The sequence below is a fragment of the Haliotis asinina genome, chromosome 3 (genome assembly GCF_037392515.1).
Source record: "Haliotis asinina isolate JCU_RB_2024 chromosome 3, JCU_Hal_asi_v2, whole genome shotgun sequence".
In the NCBI taxonomy this organism is placed as follows: domain Eukaryota; kingdom Metazoa; phylum Mollusca; class Gastropoda; order Lepetellida; family Haliotidae; genus Haliotis; species Haliotis asinina.
Window position 1 is genome coordinate 43626924 of NC_090282.1, and position 13933 is coordinate 43640856.

Sequence of the window (13933 nt, forward strand, 5' to 3'; positions counted from 1 at the left end):
CGAAGTGGAACATAAAGCTTGATTTATCGGAAAACTTATTGTCTGCTCATCGACGATTAGGCCAGCTCTTGACACCAACGCCTTGCAGTGACGGTCCGACATTCAACGCTGTGTAGTTGTTAATAAATCGTCTGTTGTTGCTTTAACATGTAGCTTTGTGAAGCGCATCTCCAATTTAATATTCACTTTGACTCCGGTTTCGTATGACATAGCGTTCTACTGAAAGGTTCTTGTGCGTCAGTTGTCGCGTTTGGTCGTCCAGTTCGACGTCTCTCGTCAACGTTATTTTCTGTTGATACATTGATTGCAATCTGCTAATTACTGAGTGTGAAACGTTAAGAGCTGTTACTAAAATACCCTGTCTTGTTCCTACTACGAACATGCCAACTGCATGAAGTTGTTTCTGACATAATAGACGTCACGACACTTTTACTAAAGTTTAAAACAAAGCCAGGACAACTTTTAGTCTGTTTTTTAGTCTGACATGTACAGCAGCACACTGACACATTAACACAAGTTCAGTTTTGTTCCAATCATTTTCACCAGCATAGCTTTGGCACAAATTGTAACTGACTGGCATATTCAATTTTCTAAATCCATATACACTGATTAAACCTGATTCAAAAGTAATATCATACAAAAATGCCCGTAGTTTTTGTGATGGAACAGAGTAAAGTTGTATGCCTCGTTACGTTCATATCATACTGTTTATCAGTGAGATATTTACATGGCGTGTATGGGCACAAAGGCAATCAGGATGTACAGCTCTTTGAAACGCCTTGATGTTGAGCTGGAACACCACTCATCTCATTTCAGTTCGAGCTGGAAACTTAGTTCATTGCTGATCTTATGATTTCTGGCTATATATTACCCACTGTGCTTATTTGTATTCATTTATACCTTATGTAGGGGGTGTTTCGGGTGTATGGAACAGAGATCTTTTCCTTTTTTCGAAATGAGCAAGTCACTGTCGACAAGCACTCATGGACACACACAACGTTCTCCTATATCACGGTTATGTTTTGATCTAGCTTCAAGAATAGTTCGGCTCAATGCAGACTGGATTGTCTGCAGCCAATTTGTAAGCACCAGGACAGTGTCAGGCTGAGACCATATCCGAGATGACATAACGTCTAAGACTTTCAAAGATTAGTCTACGGCTCAGTGTCAATATTTTGTTGAACGAGTCTATTGGGAGACGGTAGGGGATAAAGAACAATCAAGTTCAAGTACCGAAACAAGAATGTATGCTGGAATGAGGCGAGGGAAACCTCTATTTCATCCTTCATTGGCGAAAAAGACTTTACTTCCCTGAATACATAACAAGTCACGTTCGGGTTGATAATGGACAGTAAACACGGTAAAGTCTAACCATTAAGACGAGGTTAAATCTAATGTTGATTGTTCAAACAAAGTATACGTTGTTTGGGTGCTATTTAATGACTTCGAGGTGATATCTTCTCATCGTTAGTGTCTATTTCCAGTTTCTTCTTCTTTACGGCACGTTGTTGGCATCAAGGTACAACAGGGACAGTTCCACACTGTGTCAAAACGTACGTGTTTCCAATCATACGTCGTGGATAGAAGTACAATATATAGAGTTGAATCAGTTACAAATAGAAAATTGTTTGTTTAGGTGAACAATATATAGAGTTGTTTATGGTGTTAGTTGGTTGTTAAAGGCTGCACTCAGCAATATGCCAGCTATAAGGCGGCGGTCTGTAAATAATCGTGTCTGAATCAGACAATCCAGTGACCAACAGCATGAGCACCGATCTACACAGTTGGGATACGATGGTATGTGTCAACCACCTCAGCGACCCTGATAGTCCGATCTCGTTAGTCGCCTTTTGTGACAAGTGTGGGCTGCTGCTTGAAGGCCAATTCGTACCCGGATCTTCGCGAGACATATAGTGTGTGTGTGTGTGTGTGTGTGTGTGTGTGTGTGTGTGTACATATATGTATGTATATGTATGTGTGTGTGTGTGTGTGTGTGTGTGTGTGTGTGTGTGTGTGTGTGTACTGTGTGTGAGTTGGTAGGTCGCCTCTATTCCAGTCTCTTTTTCTTTCATTTGCAATACAAACCGCCTTGATAGAGTTATATTATTTCTTTAGCGTACAACACCAGTCATTCAGAAAAAAATGTAAATACAGGTCCGTGAAGGAACACATCAAGAGTTTACCAAGCCCAAGGGAAGCAGGTAAATTGGCAATAAATGTTCTTCTTTCAAATGAAATTTTGAACGAGTCTGCCAATAAACCCTCAAGGCAAACGTGCAGCTTGGGAGATGATAACATAGTTCTTTAGGATAAGCTAGAAATATCCCATTCGGACTCTGATTTTAAGAACCCGGATGTAAATGAAGTCGAAAGTAGGATTTCTGGATAACCCTTCAACTTAAGACATTTCTGCTGAGGGATGCTAATTAACTGGGTATTCTTCGTAAGTATCTGACTATATCCAAGAGCCATTCTGTTTGCTTCTAAGTGGCAACAAGTGCCCTAGGAATGGAATTTCATCAACACTGCTAATTCAGACAAATATTTTCATTTCCGCGATGGGTTCTCGGCAATCTTAGACATAATCTCCTATCTTGAAATATCCATTTTTTTAGAAGCCTCAGAAAACGAATGTCAAGACCAATTCCGTGTTATTGCGTGGATAATGGAAACAGAGATCTTTACAGATAAATCACATGCTTCATTTTGAAATAGGGGTCTTTTCCAAGGAGGTCCAAGTAATAATGCTTAACTTATACTTCTTGCGACAAAGTTTCCTCATCTCTGACAAAAGATTTCGGGGTTGTTAGAGTAAACAGGGCAAAAGTTGACTGTCTATTCCATTTCCTTCAGTGGTTACATTGTCCACTGTTTGTCCACTGTTAAATGATGAATAATGACAGTAATACACAATATCTTTGGAAACTTACAAGACTCATGCATGATAATGAAGAGACTGAATTTATTTACAAATCATGAATACAATAAAATACACCCAGTACAGAATATTACAGTATGTGTACACATGAGGCTCTAAATGTATCTTTACTGTAATGATAAACTGAAAATTTATGAACACCCAAAGGGCTCTATCCAAATCTTGGTTTCTTAATTGCTTTAGATAAAGGAAATGTGATGGCTGGAATAGACAAAGGTGTGTTGCATGTTCTCACGGACAGTGTGAAGTTATCAGACATGCTACAAGTGCCTTTCCAGATACAATATGTAATTGAAGTGTTAAATTATTAGGACAAATAGAAGTATATGTCTACAAATAATGTGTGAGAAATCTGAAGAGTTAAGGAGGAACACTTTGAAGGGACAGGCAACTTCTGTATTGCAATATATGCGACGCTCCGGTGTAGATCCCATCAAGCACCATTTGCTTGATAAATGGTGTTCGGATCTCCACCGAAACCTCACATCTAGTCCAATAAAGTTGTCTATCAATGAAAAAGCGTTTCTCTTCCTCATACCAGCTTCTAAATGTCACTTAAAGAGGTTAGTGCAACTTACGCAGTGCTACTATTACGTCGTGAAAAGACTCCGCACGACTGTAGTAGAGAACGTAATAGTTATGGTGACAAGATACTATACATGATAATAAGTGATTATATTACAAACAAGACCACCACGTTATAGTCTGGTTCTGATTCTTAACCATTTGTGTTCGGTATATAAATGTACAGTCAATGACAAAGCGGGAGTCTAAACAACTTACTTTGTCTATATCAACTCAGACTTATTATCATGTTACATACCTACAAAATGCAACTTTCGTCTTTAATTATGACAATCATACGTTCACGACTTTAGTAACTTAGTTGTATTCCCTTAAATAGTCCCTTTGAATTATTGGTGATGGGATTGAATCCTAGACCATTATTAACGTCAAGACCGTCAAATGCTGTTCAGAAGACTGCGTGATCCCGTCATGATTGTAAGTGTAGGGAAAGACTTGGTATAGACAATTTGTCTGAGAGTGGAGTGGAGACTGAAGTACTGTGACCGGAAGTGAGGTGCGCCATCTTCAGGATTTGATTTTGTTTCCACTTTGGTAGTTGACAGAACTGGAAGCGACTGACTCTGACCACCTCCAGGAAGTCTTTGTCTGTGAGATGATGCTGAAAGTACAAAGAGAATGTCCAATAAGATCCGCTGCTGTTGCCCCTGCCTGGAAGCGGTCTAACTGTCAGCTTGTGATGAATGAACTGGTCGGATACGTCAATCCTGACAAGCAATTCCGCAATATCTCACAAAGTAATATTTCTGTCACTAACAGCAAATACAATCAATATCCTACTGACTGCAAGCGTGTCTTGCCTGAACCAAAGCTGACATTCGCCAGTGCAGGGAGATGGTCATCCCCTTTCAATTGTTTTTTATAACTTTGTATGGTTTTGTGACATCAAATTTTGTAAGCTGTTGTTTCGTTTATATAAACAAGAAGATAAAACCACCATTCACCTGTTTGTTTGCTGGGTCTACGTCAGGCGGGAGTTCCCCTTTCACCAACGTCTTGTATGGATACTTAACCTTTACAACGTGGGCTCTGTCGAGAATCTGTAACAACAGACAACAGACATAGAAAATAAAAGAACTTGAATTTAATCAAGTTCAACTTTATTGTTTGAACTATTATTATTGTTATTGCACCCTCTAAGATTTATAGCTATGGTAAGTTTACTGTTACATAATTCCCACTGCAAAACATTTTGCTCAAACTACCTTTCTTCCGTCAATACTTACATCTGAACTGATATCAATCCGAGCGTTTTCTTGTCGTACTCTCTTTCTAGCAAGGTTGTAAACATCTTTCCCCTGTAACACAAACAGTAAAGCGTGCAAGTGAATGAAACTATTTTCAGCATATTGAGACACGTCGTTATCACCGAACACACAATTTCTCACAGACATAATAGTCACTGCATTATCAATACAACACTGATTTTCAATAAAAGTCACTATAGTGACTGTCTTTTCCTCTATTTTGTCGAGTGAGAGAAGTAATCTAACTGATATATGTTTTTTTCTGACGTAATTCATGTTTCTACCTACAGTGTCTAGAACGACATCTCCTCAACTGAGCAGTCATTATGTGTCTGTACATCAACATAACAAAGTTTACACAGATATGCCCACTCTATAGGATATGTTCCCCAGCACATGGAGGTAGGAGTAGACTGGAGTATCTGATATGTGTACATGCCCTCTACCAGGCATGCACTGGTCGATATACGAGACCAGAACCGCTACTGGGGTTAAAAATACGTAATTGTAGTTTCCTAGATATTTCATGTAGCAGGTCTATGCCGTGTAGGACAGTTAAGACTATGTGCACTGTGATGAAATGAGGAGCTGAAGCGACATCAAAATGACACTGTACCACACTTGTTTGTGTTAACTGTCAGAAGACTGAATCAAAGTATCCTTAGCTAAGATTAATAAATCTCTGGGTTTGCAGCTGAAACCTTCTTCACTGTGACCTACAGGCAGGAGAAAGTATATTATCACCCGCGACAAACAAATGGCACGTATTTCCAACCACCACTGTCGGAAAACCCATCAAATTACCAGATTACATTGAATCTCGCGCCCCCTTCAAGTTAATACCTCGTTGAGCCAGGATTGATCAAGTGGGAACGTTATGATCAATCTATAGGTCAATGTTTCCTGCAAACTGGTTTGATTTCTGACCTCTGGTGTCGGCGTGTTTATCAAGAAGAGCCACTGCCCGGTGGTGTGCTGGATCAAGGAGAAGTCATCACTCAAAGAACCACTGTTTCAGAAAACCAACATGTACTTCCACAGGATTGCGGAGTTATGATTTGAAAGCTGACGTTGTGTATTTTGACAATCGGGAAGACTCACATCAAATAGAGGATTGTATTTAATTTGCTTCCTCTCTGTCAAAGGTTAAATTAAATACATAGTGAATTACTTACTTCATCGAGGAAAAGGTCGGGGGTGGCTGGATCTGAAGTTCGTTTCAAGACAGTTTTCGCACTAGACAGTGGTGTGTTCTAATTCTGTGGTATTCGCTATAAAACTACTCTCTACCCGGATCAGTGAATTTATCGCGAGCCGAGCCAACGTTTGTTCAAGACAAAGTGAGGTATATCAGTCTTAGAACAAACGACTTGATAAAATAGGAATACTTGATATTTTGCCTTCAGAACAACATTTTTTGCGACAACCATCAAGACGCACAATGATTCAGGTAATGTAAAAACACTTTCTTTTCATTTCTAAAGTCCTTTCAGCAATATGAAGAATCATGTTACAAAGAAAGGGCAGGAGATGAAGATGGTTTCGACAAGAGTACAACCGTCCCACATCCTACACACCGATCACTTACTCAAACACAACGCTAGCAGAATGTGATTAGATCTTCGACCAGAAATGGATTTACACCAATTACGGCGGCATGCTTGTAGCAACATCTGGCACTTCTGTCAACGTGTTCTCAAAACACGTGTACGCCTGTATTCAATCTCCAGGATTGGCAGGGGAACAGAACTAGTTGAGAGTGTGTTTCAATATCTTGATGGGAACTCTGTAGGCAGTGCTTGTAGACATGAATGGTAAACATTCAGGCTTCGCACAGCATAGGGCTTTCAGGGTCTAAAGGAGCGTGATCGACAGACCAGTACACGTGGTTGAAAATGTCATAACCGACGGAAAAGAAAAGTCTATGTCCATATCTGGATTTTAAAACTGATTAAAACATGTTTTGCATGGCAGACCCATGATCTCTGGAGCTAAGCTCGGTCGATTTTGTCTGACTTATCTAAAGATATATCACATGGGCTTCGTCGTTTTTCAACTTGATGAGTTAGATCAGACGATACTGTTTTCGGTGTATCGTGTGTGTGAAGCAAGCAATAGCCTCATAAAACCAACCAGTCAGTGGCGCTATTGACAGATGACTGCTACTTCGTGTTGTTTTTATTCAGCCGGTCAGTTAGTTATATATTGAAGTGATATATATATTTCCGCCTCCAAAACGTACCTCTATTAGATCTCATTAACCGCTTATTTCCACTCAGGACGAAACGTGTCGCTTCCTTACCCGTAGACATGGGTTACTGAAATAGTGATGCCTACAGTCAACATGGTGATGAGTGGCTATAGATGTATACTAACGCCTGCTTCAACCTGCCCATGGCCACGACATATTACACCGAGGTTACCAGACGTGACACACTCAAGAGAATCCTGCACATCACCGGTTGGATTCCAGACAGTTGTTCCTCACGGGCCTTGCTTTATCAGGCAGCGATCATAAGGCGTATTACGTGGCCAAAAAGCAACGGTAATAGTTCCGTGACGTGCATTGATAACGGGTGTGTCCAATACTGCATTTTCAAATACAACATCACAAGAGGTAATGCTCCAAATATTACAATAGTCATTGACACTTTGGTAACACCAACGAACGCGAACATAAGGAAAATAGACGATGAATCTGAGAAAATTTAGTACTAAGTATGAGTGTGTGAGTGTGTTCTTTTTGTTCCACAATACTAAGACAGGGAAACGGGAGACTTCACTCATTATATCCAGTTGGGAACCAGGGTATTAGCAGCAAGCATTCAACCTTGCCTACATGCCTAACTTGTCTCTTTTCAAGACTTCAAATCTCAGAACTGTTATGAGTTTCGAAGTGTTATGATTTTCTATCCTGAGAGCAATTATTTCAAGACACCACCTCGCTGTGTTTACCCTAGTGTAAATGTCAGACTAAATGTAAAAGCCAGACTGGGAGCAAACAACTATTGCCAGATCCATGCTGAGGATCATGTCTGTGACCAGTGATTGATTTTATTAACAGAAGAGTCATCCTTGACCTGAATCAATACCGTCAAATGTATCCATATCCCCCTGTCTACAGAATGGTTCGACCTGTGAAGATCCGGGTTAGAGACGGTCTTAGCAAACCATGCTTTTCATGGTATCACCATGTTATCGTATGCCAATTCCTTAGACAGATGCTCACGATGTTGATCACTGGATTGTCTGGTCCAGACATGACTATTTACTGACCGCAGTCAGATATCTGGAACATTGCTGAGTGTGGCGTTAAATAACAAACAAACCAACAGAGCGGTTCAGTTTTGACCATGTTATTGACAAGGAAATAGGAACTGACCACAAGGAAGATAGGTGATTCACAGATGAACGCCTTAAACATAATTACAGAATTTTGGGATGCATCCATAATTCAGTTCTTACGGTCGTTTTTGATTTGACAGAAAGTTCCCGACCAAGTTTGCAATTAAATGAAGCACTAACCAAAGAAGCGCCAGAGTGGATGACCTCACAGGTTTCACGACAGTGTTGTAGAGTTAGATAAGGAATCTGTGGTGGAGAGAGAGAAGTATACGTCCGATATGTCCACACTTATCTGGTGCCGGTCCTGACATTTTAAGTACCTAGACGTACAGCAGCCATGTCGTTTATGCGCTTCTTCTTGCCGCGTCATGAATAAAGATGATTTCATGGGATGAATATAGTAAGAGGTTAGGAACGTACTGTCATCAATCACCACGAGGTAAATCCTGCTGCTGGTGTGATGATATATCTAGCACAATTACTGCATGTATTGTTTGGAATATGGCTGTGGTAAACACAATATTACATGGTGTAACCATAGATTTTATACCGTTATATGGTGTAACGGTGTAACATCATGAGATTACTCTTTTGCTTCACCGATCGATTAGTTTTCATTTCTGTGTATTTGTAGTCAGTTCAATGAAGCCCGCAGTTTACATTACTTTATGTATATAGCTGAAGAAGTTCTGGAAAACAGTGAACGCCAATCAAGCGTTCTTAAACGTATTGTGAACAGTCTCTCTCTCTCTCTCTCTCTCTCTCTCTCTCTCTCTCTCTCTCTCTCTCTGTCTCTCTGTCTCTCTCTGTGTGTGCGTGTGTGTGTGTATGTGTGTGTGCGGTCGTGTGTGCTTGCTCTTGGTTCTACATTTCACATTTATGCCAATCAGCACATCAGGTTCTAAAGGCACCAGTGTTGCGCGAAGAGTGGCTAAGCTATACGGAGCACATTTCACGTGCAGTTGTGAATAGTCAATCCCACCCTATAGGTGTAGATAAGTAAAAAAGTGACACATAAAATGAAAGTTCTAAAAAAACTACATCCAATGCCGTCAGCTGCACATCACATAACAATACACGTCCACTGGTGTCGGGCGGGACAGTACAAGTTTGGTTCCTGTATAATTTTATCACACTAATCACATAGACATTCATATGGTGATCAGCGTATTCACATATGCTGCCACTACAGAGATGCCAACCCTATTTTGGGCCTAAGTGTATTACTGGACGCCAAAAAGTCACTGTGCAATACGTGCCTTCCGGTCGCTTCGATATAATGCACGGTTTTACAAAAGGAATATTCTAGACAGAAATACACGTCACCAGTCATTAAGAAGTTATTGGTTACGTGACACAAGATACTTTCATTCCTTACAAATTAATTGGAATGAGCTCGATTCTAATTAAGAATAAGCGATTTCTGTCGGTGTAAGGCCATTTCTTAACCCGTACATTAGTGCGGTACGAAACACTTACTTGTGAAATTTTATCCACTTCAATCATTTTCCTAAAATCAGCATATTATGTGTAATGGCGCAATTAATTGGCCAGAATCGTAATAATTACGCCAAAAGCTTGAGTGTTGTTGGCATCTCTGCCGCTGTAACAGCAGTACATAACGTCAGTGTGTCAGACAGAAGTCTGGATAATGCTGGGTTAGAGAGGAAACACATACAGGGACTAATTCTAACGAACGAGACAAGAGAAACGCTCTATTCTTGGAACTGAATGACTCAGTAATGTCTCTCCAGACAAACAAACACAATTATCTCTCTATTCAGTTGCGTGGGGCTATCTATGTGTCCTCTTGGTATTTCAAACCACCACTTCTAATGACACAGTGGTACAATGCTGGACTCAAGTAAAATATACCAGGTAACATGTGTCGTCAAGTCTAAACATGATATCATTCACACGTAATTGTTTTAATGTATGTTTGTTGGAGATATCACGAGTATGAGATATCATATTCTGCTTTGCCGGTGCTGTATTTGAGGCAAATGTTTCAATAACTGATGATGAGGAACCATCGATGATGTTTTGAATGAGGCAGTAGTCACCATGTCTAAACGAGGATGTTGTTCGCGATACGTTTGGAACATGGTTTACCCACGCTAGAAATGTCTCACCCCGAATCCCGTGGGTGTCCAACTCCTGAAGTATTTGGTGAAGCCGTGAGGTTCGTGTCCCTGACAGATGTACCACAACTGGATGTCTCGGGAGTTCCGGCCTGCCTGGTCTTTGGCTAGGTAGGTCTGAAACAACAACCATGGGAAAACATTTAGCATCACAATTCATGGGGTTCAAACTTTGTACTGCGTAGCCACGTGGCAAATGCTCCAATTACATGCACGGTAAGATACACGAAAGCTCGATACTTCTGGTTTGAGGAAGCCCTGTCAAGAAGTGAACTAAGCGGCCTGTAAATAATTTAGTCTGGGTCTAACGATCCGGTGATCAAACAGCATGAGCATCGATGAACGCATTTGGAATACGATGAGATGTGTCAACCAAGTTAACGAGCCTCGCCTCCCGATCCTGTTGGTCGCGTGTTACAAAAAGCCTGGGTTTCTGAAAATCATTCTAACCTGGATCTTCACGGGTCAACAAAATTGTGCCTTGGTATTGTTTGTCTTGACCGCACACGAAGAAATTATTTTCGGTATTTGAATTCACGTTCATAAATGTTCTCAAAGTGACCTGTCAATAAATCTTTCATGCCATGGCATTAAGAACCAATGAACCTATGAAAACCAACGTTGGCGGAATCGTACCCTTAGTAACAAACTTGCAGCTAAACCTAAGACAAATTCAGTTTATTCTGTATAGGGTTCGCTGTTTTCTTATCGACCTCACCATAAGTTATTGACAGGCTAAATGTTGTTTGTGGCAGTCCGCATAATTGTGCCACCGTATGTGATTTATCAAGTTTAGACGAGATATAACAGGGATGAGTGCACGGTCAACGATCCACGTTGTCGGGCGTCACATCATGAGCAAAATCACTCACCAGAACAGACGTTAGTTGGCAGTCACTTTCAAATATAGCCAATCATTTCCCAAGTGTGCTTGGAAACGTGGCGGCATACCCACGAGCTAAAGCGGAAATTGGCAATAAAGGGTAATAACGCGTGTGATTGGGAGTATGGCCTGTCTGGTCATTTCGTCCAGCTGACCAGGTGTATGTTGGAGAATTGCTGTTCGGGGTAACCGCACAGCGGATGTAATGCTTACTGTTATCTGGACTTTCAGAGAGAAGTAACAAATACAGATGCCGTTAGATACAGTTATATATACACTCCCTCCTCATATATTCTGGACTCCCGGCTCAATCTGCCGCCGTATATATCACTGTCGTCTACAACATGCCGTATATAGCTGGAATGTTTCTTGCTTGGTTGAACCTTACGCAGTGCCATCCAATTACACGATCCAGGTGTCCCTAACGAGATACTAACCTATGACAAGATCTCTGTGGCATTCTAACATTATATACTCAACCCCAAGTGACCGGAACGGTGGGGTAGCCTGATGGTTAAAGTGTTCGCTCGTCACGACGAAGACCCACGTTCGATCCGTCACATGGGTGCAATGTGGGAAGCCCACTTCTGGTGTCCCCCGTCATGATATTGCCAAAAGCGGCGTAAACCATACTCACTGACACCAAGTGACATGTTGCAACACTAGGAACTGTTCTGGACATAACACGCTTGTGCAATGTCCAGTAACTGCTAGGAATCAAACGCTGACCACAGATACAACTCACCTGTGCAACGTCTCCAAACAAATGGCGTGTGTTTGAATCAATGTTCGTACCGCACCACAGAAATATCTGTCGAAAACAGGGTTGGATAATGTAGTGATAAACAAACGTAGGTATTTTAATGGAAAAGACACGCTCTTATATCGGAGAACTTTAAATATTTTTCCATAAAATCTAATTTGTAGCTGACTACCAGTAGTCTTCGAAGCAAATATAAAAGAGATAAATACTATGTCCATTCAAGCAGGCTTAAGTTTTCACTAAACAGTTGAAATGCTAAAGAAACTGAAAACCTGTCCATGTATATTTTCTACGCATTTGTACGTAGAAGACGTATTGTTGCTTGAAAGTGTATAAAGCAATATATATATATAGCGGACTATAGGCCTGAGGTCTTTTCAGTACGGAATAAAGATTGAATAGACAGTGAATAGACAGTATAATTGATTGACTAATTGATTGGTTATTGAGCTGCAACCTCTAACAATGGATGGCGTGTGACTCAGTAAGTTCAATGAAGAAGCATTAGACAATCAAACAAAGGAAACAAATATCTGTTACAACACTCAACAGCTCTCTCTTCCTAAACTTGGCCACCGGGACGTGTTTCGGGCGGCTGTAAATAATAATGATAGCTGAACGTCCATCACTAGTGGTAATGGTTCACTTTCCTCTCAGCAAATCGACAGCAATCCCCACGGTGAAAAGAAACTTGCCGTTTGTTGGGAGACAAATGGCAGTGGGCTTTTTCTCCGTCATGACGGACTGATAAATTCCCTCCCCGAATAGAGGGTAGTGCACTTACAGTCTGCATGTGATTTTTAAACGTCAAGTCATCAACCTTAAGTCTCCAGACTGAGATTCAAGGGTTTCAACACTGTGATGGAGGCACCACTGCAGACAGTACGTATGAGGGCGCATTCTTTCACGCAGACACCAATCATCCTAACTCTGGGGAGGTCAGACCAGGGACAATTACCTGGTCAAATGTGTCGAAGAGCATCAAGTCCTGTTCCGTGAAGTCCTGTAAACAGATCGATGACCGTCAGAGAGATATGGATCGAGAAGATACAACGTTTACCACATCAGGGAGTGATTCTACTGTAGCAGACATCAGACTATGTCCTAACTCATGAGAACATCATACGTATCCTTATCACAATCAAATATTATATCTGAAGCAAGGGTTTGCTCAGTTGTATACTGTATTAATTATCAAATCAATGTGTGATTCCACTGTTGCAGACATATGACTATGTCCAGTTGGCTTTACTCATGAGAACATCATATTCATCGGTATCACAATCAGATATAATATCTAAAGCAAGGGTTTCTTTAGTTATATACTGTATTTACTACAAGTCGTTTAAGCCACTTTTTCATTCATGGCAAAAAGAGGATGACCTTATATTGCCTAATGCAGAACACGCAACCATGCATACCTCTTGACTGAAATCAACTGTCTCATCGAAGCTAAACTCAGATACTTCAACAGAGCAGTGAAACAGGCGTGGATTCCTTCTTTCTAGGCGCTGAAACATGTTTACATTATCAGTAAGTATGCTGCTTCATAAACTTCAAATATGGCAATCAAACAGATCGTTACTTTCTTAAAGTCTCCGCGATGATATTTTAACACATGGAATGACGATAGACAGGACTACAAATTTGAGCACTAATTTGAAAGGGCCTTCCTCCCAGGAATCCCTCCTTGCAACGGAACACGTTTCAGATGCATGTAGAGATGTGCCCGATGATAGTTACCGTGGTGATGTAATCTGCTTCATACTGGAGTCTTCCGCCCAACACAGACCAGAACACCTCCGTCTCCTTCGTTTCCGTCACTATGTCGTAATCGTACATTCTACAACAGGGGAAAACACGTGCACACTCACCATGAAGTCTCAGTTCTCAGGAAACGTACTAACACCACACACGCGCACACATGTACGAAAGACATGGAAATCGCGCCCATTGCTCGTTGTTCTTTTGCGATCACAGAGAAAAAGACCCGGAACGGTATCATACTTGAAATTTCGATCGATAATACAT

The 13933-nt window shown here is 40.9% G+C and overlaps 1 protein-coding gene across 1 annotated transcript in view; it reads right to left on the reverse strand.

Annotated features, from left to right (window-relative positions):
* Positions 1–2942: 2942 nt before the first annotated feature.
* The window catches only part of LOC137276861 (advillin-like), a 32102-nt gene continuing 21111 nt past the window's right edge, over positions 2943–13933 (reverse strand). The window contains exons 20-27 of the mRNA XM_067808507.1: positions 13646–13745; positions 13324–13413; positions 12861–12905; positions 11885–11950; positions 10248–10373; positions 4750–4821; positions 4468–4563; positions 2943–4124 (exon numbers count right to left, since the gene is read on the reverse strand). Of these exons, the coding sequence (XP_067664608.1) occupies positions 3933–4124; positions 4468–4563; positions 4750–4821; positions 10248–10373; positions 11885–11950; positions 12861–12905; positions 13324–13413; positions 13646–13745 (787 nt within the window). The 3' untranslated portion in view covers positions 2943–3932. The remainder of the gene's footprint in view (positions 4125–4467; positions 4564–4749; positions 4822–10247; positions 10374–11884; positions 11951–12860; positions 12906–13323; positions 13414–13645; positions 13746–13933) is intronic.